General features: G+C 38.4%; 1 protein-coding gene across 4 annotated transcripts in view; it reads right to left on the bottom strand.

Moving 5' to 3' along the window:
* Positions 1-13,784, bottom strand: part of PTPDC1 (protein tyrosine phosphatase domain containing 1) — a 79,061-nt gene that overhangs the window by 29,209 nt on the left and 36,068 nt on the right. For all 4 annotated transcript variants that reach the window (XM_031014858.3, XM_055349948.2, XM_031014860.3 and 1 more), the window contains one exon: positions 9,743-9,830. In XM_031014858.3, the coding sequence (XP_030870718.2) occupies positions 9,743-9,824 (82 nt within the window). In that variant the 5' untranslated portion in view covers positions 9,825-9,830. The remainder of the gene's footprint in view (positions 1-9,742; positions 9,831-13,784) is intronic.

Genomic DNA, 13,784 nt, shown 5'->3' with positions numbered 1-13,784 from the left:
GGAGGCTTGGCATTGCACTTTCCACCTTCTCCTCCCCTGAGGACCACAGGGCCCAGCTGGGAATGAGCTTCAGTCACACCTTGCAGAAACAAAGCAGTATGAGTTGCCCTCTACTTCTTCCTAGGTGGCAGTGGGGCCCAGATTTGTTTTTTCTCATGTTGCTGATCTTATCCCCCCGACTCAAAGGCAACATGACAGTGCAAGGCAATGTTCCACTTTCACCACAAAGATGTCAAACAGAACTGGTGAGAGAGCTGAAATTCCACTTCATCATCTGGACTGAGGCAGTGTTTCGAAGCACCCAACTTTTGTTGGGGTGGTGTCAGTGAGGCTGAACAGGGAGCTGGGCATATACACTCACCTGACTCCTGGCTAATGCTTCAAGAAGAACACTGCCTGACAAGTGAGAAAAAAAAGGACCCAAAATGTCCAGAATACAGTTGAAAATCACTTGTCATACCAAGAATGAGGAAAATCACAACTTGAATCAGAAGAAACAATCAACAGACATCAAAATGGAGATAAATGATATGCTGAAAATTTCCAATAAGGACTTTAATTATAATGTGTCTTGGCACTGATTCCTAGAATAACTGGAATCATATGGAGAATGTTCTCTGCCCACAATGAAATCAAACTAGAAATTGATAACAGAAAGACAGCAGGAAAAACTCCAAAGACTTGGGAAATTAAACGTCAAACTTATAAATAAATCATGAGTCAAATAGGAGGTCTCAAAGGAAATTACAAAACACACAGAACTGAATAAAATGAAAATATATCAAAATATATATAAGATGGTGGTAAAGCAGAGATTTGTAAGAAATTCTATCGCTTAATGCTTATGTTAGAGGAGAGGAAAGATCTCAAATTAGTAATCTCAAATTAGTAATCCAGATTTCAACCTAAGTAAACTAGAAAAATGAGAGCAAAGCATACACAAAACAAGCATTGGACAGATAAAAATAAGAACATAAGTCAGTAAGATTAAAAATGGAAAACAACAGTGCAAATCAGTGATATAAGAAGCTGGCTCTGTGAAAAAAATTAATAAAATTGATAAACCTCTAGCAAGACTGACAAAAATTTTAAAAAGACACAAATCACCCATATCAGGAATGAAACACAGCTACCACTACAGATCTGGCAAGACTGACAAAAATAAAAAAAAGACACAAATCACCCATATCAGGAGTGAAGCAGGAGCTATCACTACAGATCTGGCATCCATTTAAAGGATAACAACGAACTAATACAAACAAATTAGAAATTGTTGACATAAATTTGACAACTTAGAAGAAATGGATCAACTCCTTGAACACTGCCAACTAGCAAGACTCAACCAAGATGAATGAGACAACCTGAACAGTTCTATAAAAATTAAAGAAATTGAATTAATAAACAAAAAGTTCCCCAAAAGAAATCTCCTGGCTTAAATGACGTCACTGGAGAATGCTACCGAACATTTAAAGAAGAATGGGCACCAATTTTCCACAATGCCTTCCAGAAAATAGAAGAAGGAACATTTCCCACTTCCTTTTATGGGGCTAACATTACCCTGATACCAAAAGCAGATAAAGAGAGTACAAAAAGAGAAAACTATAGTCCCACATCAATCCTGAACTTAGGAAAAAAATCCTCAACAAAATATGAGCAAATCAAATCCAGCAATGCATAAAAAGAATTATACACCACTACCAAATGAAATTTATTATAGGTACAGGCTGGTTTAACATTAAAAAATCAATCAATATAATCCACTACACCAACAGGCTAAAGAAGAAAAATCATATGATCATATCAATTAACACAGAAAAAGCATTAGATAAAAAAATTCAACACTGACTCATGATAAAAACTCTCAGCAAGTTAAGAATAGAGGGGAACTAATTCAACTTGTTATGGAAAACTTACTGCTAACATCATACTGAAAGGTGAAAGACTGAATGCCTTCCCCCTACGGTCAGGAAGAAGGCAAAGACTCTGCTCTTGTGACTCTTATTCTGCTTGGTAGAAGTTTTAGGCTACTATGATAAGGCAAGAAAAAAAAAATAACAGCATATGAATTGGAAAAGAGGAAATAGAACTGTCCTTATTTGCGGACATGATTGTTTATGTAAGAAAATCCCAAGGAATCACCAAAAACTTTCCAGAATGGAAAGTGAGTTCAGCAAAATAGTAAGGCATAAAATCAACACACAAAAATCAATTGCATTTCTATACACAAACAAAAAACATGTGGAAACTGCATTTAAAAACACAATACCTAGGCCAGGTGTGGTGGCTCATGCCTATAATCCCAGCACTTTGCGAGGCCAAGGCGGGCAGATCACCTGAAGTCAGGAGTTTGAGACCAGCCTGGGCAATATGGTGAAACCGTGTCTCTGCTAAAAATACAAAAATTAGCTGGGCGTGGTGGCAGGTGCCTGTAATCCCAGCTACTCAGGAGGCTGAGGCAGGAGAATTGCTTGAACCTGGGAGGTGGAGGTTACAGTGAGCTGAGTTCATGCCACTGCACTCCCATCCTGGGCAACATAGTGAAACTCCATCTCAAAACAAACAAACAAAAAAACCACAATACCAGTTAAAATCTCCCCAAAGAAAATGAAATACTTAAATATAAACTTAAAACATGTATGAATCTATATGCTGAAAATTATAAAATTCTGATGAAATAAATCAAAGATATAAAAAAAGAGAAACGTGATTATAAATTAGAAGATGCAACAAAATAAAGATGGCAATCTCCTCAAATTGATTTACAAATTTAATTCTTATAAAAATCCCAGTAACATTTTTTGCTGACATAAATAAGCTTATTTAAAGTCACAGGTCCTATCTAAGATGATCCTGAAAAAGAGGATAAGTGGGAAGAATTACTCTATCCAATACTAAGGCCTATTACATAACTACAGTATTCATGAAGGGTGGTATTGGTGGATGGACAGATATATAGATCAGTGAAACCCAACAGTGAATCTACAAACACATTCACATAGCTTCAGGGCACTGGGATAGATGAAAAGTTCTGAAGACTTGACAGCAAAAGTGTAATCCATAAAAGAATAATTGGACTTCATGAAAATTAAAAACTTTTTCTCAGAGAAAGATCATATGAAGAAATGGAAACGTAAGTTACGGAGTGGGAGAATGTATCTGCAAACCACGTATCAGAGCAAGATCTAGTATCTAGAGTATATAAAGAACTCTTAAAACTCAACAGTAAAAAAAACAATTAGTGGATAAAAGACATGCACAGATATGTAAAAAGAGAATATGCAGATGGCAGATAAGCACATGAAAAGAGGTTATCATCATTAGCCATTAAGGAAATGCAAATTAAGACCACAAAAGACACCACTATAGAACTGCTCTAATGGCTAAAATAAATACTGATAAAACCTAATGCTGGTGAGGATGTAGAGAAACTTGATCACTCGTACATTGCTGGTAGGAATGTAAAATGGTACAACTACTCTGGAAAACAGTTTGGCAGTTTCATATAAAGTCAAACATGCAACTATCATATGACCTAGAAAGTAAATTCTTGGGTATTTATCCCAAAGTAATAAAAACCCATCTACACACAAAAATCTATACATGAATGTTTACAGCAGCTTTATTCATAATAGCCCCAAACTGGAAAGAATCCAGACACCCTTCAGTGAATGAACTGATAAACACACTGTGGTACATCCATACCACGGAATACTACTCAGCAATAAAAAGGACTCAATTATTGGTACACACAACAACCTGGATGAAACTCAAGGGAATTAGGCTGACTGAAAAAAGTCACTCCTAAAAGGTTACATACTGTATGATTTTATATACATAACATTCTTGCGATGACAAAATTGTAGAACTGGGGAACAGATAGTGGTTGCCACAGGCCAGAGTTAGGAGTGTAGGTGGGTTTAACTATAAAGGAAGTAGGAGGGATCCTGTGTTGATGGAACTGTTCTGTATTTTGACCAAAACAATGTCAATATCCTGGCTGTGATATTATTATTACACAATAGTTTTTCAAGCTGCTACTATTGGTGGAAACTGGATAAAGGGTAAATACGATTCCTCTGTATTATTTCTTATATTTGCATGTGAATGTACAATTATCTCAATATTTTAATTAAAAATGTATATATAATGAAAGAGAAAGAGCCATACATAAAGCCTAAGCAAGGGTCATCTAGCAAAGGTCAGGGCAACACAAGGCAGGCAAATAGTAGGGTGCATGGCATATGCTGTGGGGCCTGGCAGGGTATGGGCCCTGTGTGGAAAATACAGCCGAGTTGGGTGATGGCCTGGCAGGGTTGAGAGACTGGTTAGGAAAAGTATGGCTGAGTAAATAAGCAAACATACTGGGGATAATAAGAGCCAGGTTTCTCATTCTTACATAATTATAAATGGGAACAGCTATAAAGATGGTGTAATAATGGATTAGAATTGAAAGTATTGGCCAGGCGTGGTGGCTCATGCCTGTAATCCCAGCACTTTGGGAGGCAGAGGCGGGCGGATCACCAGGTCAGGAGATCCAGACCATCCTGGCTAACCAGTGAAACCCCATCTCTACTAGAAATACAAAAAATTAGCCGGGCGTGGTGGCGGGCGCCTGTAGTCCCAGCTACTCGGGAGGCTGAGGCAGGAGAATGGCGTGAACCCGGGAGGCGGAGGTTGCAATGAGCCAAGACTGCGCCACTGCACTCCAGCCTGGGCGACAGAGCGAGACTCCGTCTCAAAAAAAAAAAAAAAAAAGAAAAAGAAAGTATTGGCTGGGCATGGTGGCTCACACCTATAATCCCAGCACTTTGGGAGGTTGAAGCAGGCAGATTACTTGAGGTCAGGAGTTCAAGACCAGCCTGGCAAACATGGTGAAACCCCGTCTCTACTAAAAAAATTAGCTGGGCGCAGTGGCGGGTGCCTGTAATCCAAGCTACTTGGGAGGCTGAGGCAGGAGAATTGCTTAAACACAGGAGGCGGAGGTTACAGTGAGCAGAGATCACACCACTGCACTCCAGCCTGGGCAACAGAGCGAGACTCTGTCCAAAAAAAAAAAAAAAAAAAAAAATGGAAGTACCAAAGTGAACTTGTGGTTTTCAATATATATAGACAGAAACAGAAATAAATATACAGTTGACTCTTGAATACAAGTTTTAACTGAGCTGGTCCACTTATATGCAGATTTTTATCAACCAAAAGGTACTGAAAATACAGTATATGCAAGATGCAAAACCCTTTAGTATGGGTGGGTACCACAGAGGAGACTGTGAGACTTGAGTATGCATGGATTTGGTATACCGGGGGTGGGAGGGTCCTGGAACCAATCCCCTGTGTACAAGGAGGGATGACTGTACCCGTAAAAATGGACAGGTACATATGTATATGTGTGAACACATATTTCCCAAATTTGTCCCCTAAAAGGGGCTGGGAATCATGATATTCCAGTAGTAGTGAGCATACCAGATCTTGGTTATATTTCCTACTAAAAAGAACCAAGGCTCCTTGAAGAAATGGCTGATTTCTGGGCCAGGGCAAGAAAAGAAAAAAATGAGCTGGAAGATTTTGCTGTGCCAGAGAGTGAGGAATATAGGAATGGTGGGGACATGTAAAATGGACATTGTAAACAGCTTGAAGGGGTTCTTACTGTCCAAATATGGGGAAACTGAAGCATCCAAATAAATCATAGTAAAGGATTACAATCCACTGAACAAAAGTGGAATCCATGCTAAATAAATAAATAATCAAACAAATAATAGGAAATTCTTCTTTACACTAGAATGCTAACTAATAAAAACAGAAGGAATAATGAAATTAGAAAATCTCCAGTTATCGGAGGGTTGGGCAGGGGAAGAAAATCTCCAGTTATCTATCACAGTAATAATTAATTCAGGCAAGAAACAGCAATAGATGTTAAAACTGCTAGGTAAAAGTTGGATGTGGAACAGGATATTTACGTAGTCTGAAAGCATCTCTCCTTAAAATATTAACTATGAGGGGAGAAAGAATAATTTATAATGGATAAACTTTGGCAGACACCACTTTACTGATGTGATCAAACTAAACATAACCAGTGACGGGGCAAAACGACATCTTGTGTTATCTGTGACCCTTCTACCAAAAATGCATAATCTCAGTCTTATCATGAGGAAACAGCAGACAAACCCAAATTGAGGAACATGTTACAAAAAAAAATAGTCTATAATCTTAAAAAATGTTAAGGTCATAAAGGTCAAGAAAAGAGTGACTAGGGCCTTTGAAAGGGATTTAAAAAACATTACCAGAATCATTTTCCTATTAAAGGATATTATTGGGACTGCTGACAAAACTTGAATGGGGGTCTCTGGGTGAATAGAATGTAGGAGTTCTTTTGTGTGCTTTTCTTGTACCTTTACTGTAAGTTTGAAATTATTTCAAAATAAAAAAATTAACATCACAAAAAGCAAGACAATCATACAGCCTGGGCATCCTGAGGGAGGAATATAGCACTGCCCATGAAACAGTCTTGCTAATTAAAAAAAAATCTGACTAGACTCTACATCTATCTACCAATTTATAGAAAATATCATGTCGATATTATCAGCAAAATACAGGTTGTGGCAAACTCCACAAGGCAAAAAAACCTGTTTTCTCTAACAAATAAACTGTAAGGAAAAAGAGACAGAGGGAAGCCCAAGTTTAAAAGAGACTGAAAGCCGGGCACGGTAGCTCACGCCTGTAATCCTAACACTTTCAGAGGCTGTGGTAGGTGGATCACTTGAGGCCAGGAGTTTGAGACCAGCCTGGCCAACATGGCTAAACCCTGTCTCTACTAAGAAAACAAAAATTAGCCAGGCATGGTGGCGCATGCCTGTAATCACAGCTACTCGGGAGGCTGAAACATGAGAATCGCTTGAACTCAGGAGGCAGAGGTTACAGGGAGCTGAGATGGTGCCACTGCACTCCAGCCTGGGAGACAAAAAAGAAAAGAGATTGAAGCTAAATAGCAACCAATTACAATGTATTGACTTCTTTTGGATCCCAATTCAAACAAATTATACACACACGATACATACATGTATAATTATATCTATGGTATATCTATAAGACAATTAGAAAATTGAACACTGTTTAGATATTTGATGATATCAAGTAAATACTGTTGATTATTTGAGGTATGGTAGTAATAATGTGGTTTATTATTATTATTATTTTTTTTTTTGAGATGGAGTCTCACTGTGTCACCCAGGCTGGAATGCAGTGACATGATCTTGGCTCCCTGCAACCTCTACCTCCCGGGTTCAAGCAATTCTCCTGCCTCAGCCTCTCGAGTAGCTGGGATTACAGGCATACGCCACCACGCTCGGCTAATTTTTTTGTATTTTTAGTAGAGATGGGGTTTCACCATATTGGCCAGGCTGGTCTCGGACTCCTGATCTAATGATCCACCCACCTCAGCCTCCCAAAGTGCTGAGATTACAGGCGTGAGCTACCGCGCCCAGCCAATGATGTGGTTATTTAACAAAATGACGCGATGCCTTGAGTTTGCTTCAAAGTAATACGGATGCAGGGAACTGAGTGAGAGAAGTGAGTGGCTGAGATTGTTAAAGCTGGGTTATGGTACATATTTGAGGGATGATGCATATATGGGGGATGATACAAATATGGGGATCTTTATTTTATTCTGTATACTTTTGTGTTTGAAATTTTCTGTAATAAAAGTTTTTTATTTTTTATTTTTTAATTTTTTTATGGCCGGGCATGGTGGCTCACTTCTGTAATCGCAGCAGTTTGGGAGGCTGAGGCAGGCGGGTCATTTGAGGTCATGAGTTCAAAACCAGCCTGGCCAACATGGTGAAACCCCATCTCTACTAAAAACACAAAAATGAGCCGGGCATGGTGGCATGCACCTGTGGTCCCAGCTACTCAGGAGGCTGAGACAGGAGAATCTCTTGAACCTGAGAGGCGGAGGCTGCAGTGAGCCAAGATTGCATCACTGCCCTCCAGCCTAGGCAACACAGTGAGACGCCATCTCAAAAAATAAAAAAAAAAGTAATTCTTTTTTTAAGTAGTAGAATCAAGATTTAACTCTAGTTCTGTCTCACTCCACAGCTACTTCTTGATAAGTTTTCTGTTTTCCTTTAAAAATAAATACTTTATTTATGTATCCCCCCCAATTAAATTTTCCCATGAATCATTATATAACATTTAAAAAAATACTTCCCATCCACAAACATAATAAAGTATAACTATCTTTATAGATGAGATATGCTCTAATAAAATTAGCTATAAAGCAGATGTTATTTGTCTAGATTTTTTCCTAATTAAAAATTAGCTGCATTTATACTAAGAGGAAAATTTTAATTAAAAAATGTTTTTTGGAAACGTAAAAATCAGCATACCTAGTGGATCACAATAGAGGTGGTACAACCTTCCTGGGGGTCTTTGGAAATATGCTGGGTTTTTTCATTGTCACTGGAACCTGGGGATGCTACTGGATTTAGTGGGAGGGGTCAGAGATGCTATATGTCTTAGGTGCTCAGAGCTCTCCAGCACAACAAAGAGTTGTCCCACCCCCAAAGCCAACAGAATTGCCATTGAGAAACACCAACTAAGAGGTAACATTTACAACAGAAGAAAGAAAAGGGAAAAAGGTTCGTCTGACTCAGACTTGTTGGCTGAAGAGTTACTCAGGGGGAAAGAAACATTCTAGAAGGGAAGCAGCCACTAGACATCATTCTTATGTTTGTTTTAGACAGTACTTCTTTCTAAGACCAGGGAAACTAACACATTAAGTCTGGCACCTAGAAGCTGTCCACAAATGGTAGTTACCAGTAGTATTAGTGCCTCTAGGGCCAAACACAGCAAAGACAGATGAAGGAGGATCTACAAGGATATGGAGTTTAGACAAGATGAGAAGTGGGAAACAATGGTTTTCTTGATGAGAGAGAACGCCCCCTGGTGGAGTGGTCAGATTCCAGCAAGAACACAACAGAACTGACTTGTTCCTAGCAAGTGTTGAACTCAATACCTTTAGTTAGACCCTTACTCCTTTACTCTTCTTCCTATCATCTAATCCATACTTAGGGGAGAAATCCTTCAAAGTTCTCTATACAGTAGGACTAAAGTGAATGTGGGCAAAGCCCCAAGGGGGCAGTTAGAAAATATTGCAAGTGGTACTGCCAAGAGAAATTACTTAACATCTCCCTTGGCTAACTGCCGGTGGTGGTAGCAAGACCAGCAATATCAAAGCAGAAGCAGGGAGGCTTCCAGCTCAGAGCTTGTGATGGTCAGGAAGAGTAAAGGGCAAATGTGGTAGTAAGAGTTCAAGTCACGACACTTGTCCTTGCCTGGGGTGTCATATAAAAAGCAAAACGGCATGGGAGAAAAGACACTGGGAGAAGTAGGGCTAGAGTGCTTCTGGATGTGCTAAGTGGCACTTACAACTAATGAAAGGAGAACAAAATTAAAGTTTGATTCATAAGTAGGCCTTTGATGATAGGAACAAATGCATAATCTCAGCTGATGATAATTATGCAGGAGACAAACACTGTTTGCAATACTCCTTCTTAAAAGGCCAAGGCCATTATTCAGGATTTTGAAAAGGAATTCTAACAGGCCAAGATGGTAAGGCAGTAAGTAATACTTGCAACCTGGGATTCCAATATGAAGAAGAGAGCCTTTTCTTTTGTGTCCATTCATATAGCTACTTTTATTAAACGCCAGCTTGCACAGAAAGACAAAAACTGTATTAAAGAGACATTACCTTTCATGTTTGCAACACACTCGCTGTTATTCACCAAGGTAGAATATGGTTGTTCATTCTGAGGCAAGACTCCTGCAGCCATGGTAGTCTGTTGGAAAAAAAATTATTTTTTGAAAGTTTGCCTTGGGATAGTCATTTATTAATCACCCAAAATATGGCTAGACCTTTGTTATCCAATGCTGCAGTCACTGGCCAAGTGGAAGATACTTGAAATATGGCTAGTCAGGTTCAGATGTGCTGTTAAGTGTAAAATACACACAAGATGCTGAAAATTTAACACAAAAAATACAATGTAAAATACCTCAATAATTTTTACATTAATTACACATGCTAAATTTCATGGCTAACAGATTATTGTATTGCTCAAATGATACAGTTTCCATTGAGAAAAGTTAATTAAATCTTCTTAGATGTCAAAAAACCAAAAATTATCATATTTATTAAGTTATTTCTATGTGCCAGACACCAGTATTAAGTCACTTTTTTCTAACAAGAACTCTATGAAGTAGCTATCATCCGGTATTTTAAAGGGGTAGAAGTCATGTCAGTAGGATTAACACACACTAAGTAGTAGGGTGGTAGTTAATCCCATCTTTCAGCTTCCAGTTCAGTTTTTTCAATTAGTACACAGCTGCGGATGAAAGAAATTCTAATAAAGATGATCTCAACATTTTTGAGCTTCCAGATAAACAACTGTGTAATTCAACTTTGTAGTTCCTAAGTGTACCTCAATGTAAATATTGATGAAAACAAAACTCAGTTGTGGAATTTTATAAATGACAAAACTATTTCCATAAAATGCAAGCACATAACCCAGAAAAGTTTATGGAGTTGACTGTGATACAAGAGAAAATAACACGATTCAAACATTTTTTCTAAATAATGATTTTAATAATTTTCTTGGCAAAACCATGTTTACGGTTTGAACATCTATTATTGGGAGGTCAAATATTATACTTTTATTAGCTTATTAAATGGCTATGAATGTTATTTAAAGGCAATAAAAACTTGTTGAAATTCTTGCACCAATAAATCTACAATGGTAATTAAATCCAGCCCTAATTAATATTTTTCTTCAGTGCACTGGATCATTCCTCTGAGAAAAAAGTCACTTCTCAAATCTCAGTGATTCTTTGAGAATTTCAAGTTCACTAAAATTTTACTTCTAAAAGCAATCTTTATACGCTCAAAAAGTACAAAATTTAAAATCTAAAATCCTATTTGATAAAGCTGTTTCCCTTCAAAAGAAATACAGGAATTAAAATCACAGGGGTGATCTAAAGTGAAATTAAAAAGAATGCTTCCTGAAATATTAATAATATCACACACTGGGTATCATACTAATTAATGCAAAATTTTATAATGTGCATAGTATTTCAAATGAATGTTACATAAAGACATTAAGTAAAGGGACTAACGGAACAAGTTGTTCCAGGAAATTCATTAGCAAAAACTTAATTTGAAAGGATATCCATTAAGATTAGACTTAGATAAAACATTTTTTACCATATTTTAAAATTTGGACTATTTTCTTAAAACATTTTGATGAGAAAAACAATTATCACCATATTAGAATCATGGAATTTTGGAGCAGCTGGGATGCTAGCCCTGGCTATTTTGTATATAAGAAGTTATGAACCATGTCCTAGAGAAGGTCCTGCCTTGTCCCACATGATACAGCATGGAGAGTGACAGAGCATGCTGGTGACAAACTTGGACCAGTCATCATTTTTTTTGTGAAGCTTTCCCTGCCCTCACTCTTTGCTCTTCAGCTATAATGTAATGAAACATGTATACCTGACAGTCTCCCCTGTAGACCATGGGGTCATGAGGATGAGTTATGACTAGTTCACCTTTATGTCTCTAGAGAATGGAAAAGCCAGTATAGGTACCCTCATGACACAACTGTCAAACTGAAATGGACCATATTAGACTGAGTTCCTTGAGTCTATTCACGTCTTATTTATCTCTGTATCCTAAAGCCTACCGAAAACATGTGTAATATGGTTTGGATCAGTGGCCTCACCCAAATCTCGTGTCAAATTGTGTTCCCCAATGTTGGAGGTGGGGCCTGTGGGAGGTGACTGGATCATGAGGATGGATCCTTCATGAATGGTTTTGCATCATCTCCTTGATGTTGTGGTAGAGTTCTCATGATATCTGGTTGTTTAAAAGTGTGTAGCACCTCCCCGCCCTTCCTCCTGCTCCTGCTCCCACTTTGCCTTCCACCATGAGGCCTCCCCAAAAGCAGATGCTGCCATGCTTCCTGCACAGCCTGCAGAACCATGAGGCAATCAGACCTCTTTTCTTTAGAAATTACCCAGTTTCATGTATTTCTTTATAGCAATGCGAGAATGGACTAATAAAGATACTTGAAAAAGTGGAGGCAGCTTTGAAACTGGGTAATGGGCAGAGGTTGGAAGAGTGGGAAGGGGTCAGAAGACTGGAAGATGAGGGAAAATTTGGAACTTCCTAGAGACTTGTTGAATGGTTGTAACTAAAATGCTGATAGTGATATGGAAAGTGAAGGCCAGGCTGAGGAGGTCTCAGATGGAAATGGGGAATTTACTGGGAACTGGAGCAAAGTCACTTTTGTTAAACCTTGGCGAAGAGCTTGGCTGGATTGTGCCCCTGCCCTAGGTATCTGTGGAACTTTGAACTTGAGAGAGAATTTAGGGTATCTAGTGGAAGAAATTTCTAAGCAGCAAAGCATTCAAGAAGTCACCCGGCTGCTTCCAAAAGCCTATGCTCATATGCATGAGCAAAGACATGACCTGAAACTAGAACTTATATTTATTTATTTATTATTATTTTTTATTATACTTTAGGTTTTAGGGTACATGTGCACATTGTGCAGGTTAATTACATATGTATACATGTGCCATGCTGGTGCGCTGCACCCACTAAATCGTCATCTAGCATTAGGTATATCTCCCAATGCTATCCATCCCCCCTCCCCCCACCCCACCACAGTCCCCAGAGTGTGATATTCCCCTTCCTGTGTCCATGTGATCTCATTCTTCAATTCCCACCTATGAGTGAGAATATGCGGTGTTTGGTTTTTTGTTCTTGCGATAGTTTACTGAGAATGATGATTTCCAATTTCATCCATGTCCCTACAAAGGACATAAACTCATCATTTTTTATGGCTGCATAGTATTCCATGCTGTATATGTGCCACATTTTCTTAATCCAGTCTATCATTGTTGGACATTTGGGTTGGTTCCAAGTCTTTGCTATTGTGAATAATGCCGCAATAAACATACGTGTGCATGTCTTTATAGCAGCATGATTTATAGTCCTTTGGGTATATACCCAGTAATTGGATGGCTGGGTCAAATGGTATTTCTAGTTCTAGATCCCTGAGGAATTGCCACACTGACTTCCACAATGGTTGAACTAGTTTACAGACCCACCAACAGTGTAAAAGTGTTCCTATTTCTCCACATCCTCTCCAGCACCTGTTGTTTCCTGACTTTTTAATGATTGCCATTCTAACCGTTGTGAGATGGTATCTCATTGTGGTTTTAATTTGCATTTCTCTGATGGCCAGTGATGACGAGCATTTTTTCATGTGTTTTTTGGCTGCATAAATGTCTTCTTTTGAGAAGTGTCTGTTCATGTCCTTCGCCCACTTTTTGATGGGGTTGTTTGTTTTTTTCTTGTAAATTTGTTTGAGTTCATTGTAGATTCTGGATATTAGCCCTTTGTCAGATGAGTAGGTTGCGAAAATTTTCTCCCATTTTGTAGGTTGCCTGTTCACTCTGATGGTAGTTTCTTTTGCTGTGCAGAAGCTCTTTAGTTTAATTAGATCCCATTTGTCAATTTTGTCTTTTGTTGCCATTGCTTTTGGTGTTTTGGACATGAAGTCCTTGCCCATGCCTATGTCCTGAATGGTAATGCCTAGGTTTTCTTCTAGGGTTTTTATGGTTTTAGGTCTAACGTTTAAGTCTTTAATCCATCTTGAATTGATTTTTGTATAAGGTGTAAGGAAGGGATCCAGTTTCAGCTTTCTACATATGGCTAGCCAGTTTTCCCAGCA

This window comes from Gorilla gorilla, chromosome 13 (genome assembly GCF_029281585.2).
Source record: "Gorilla gorilla gorilla isolate KB3781 chromosome 13, NHGRI_mGorGor1-v2.1_pri, whole genome shotgun sequence".
In the NCBI taxonomy this organism is placed as follows: domain Eukaryota; kingdom Metazoa; phylum Chordata; class Mammalia; order Primates; family Hominidae; genus Gorilla; species Gorilla gorilla.
Note: the sequence above shows the minus strand (reverse complement) of the source record. Positions and strands in the feature narration are given on the sequence as shown.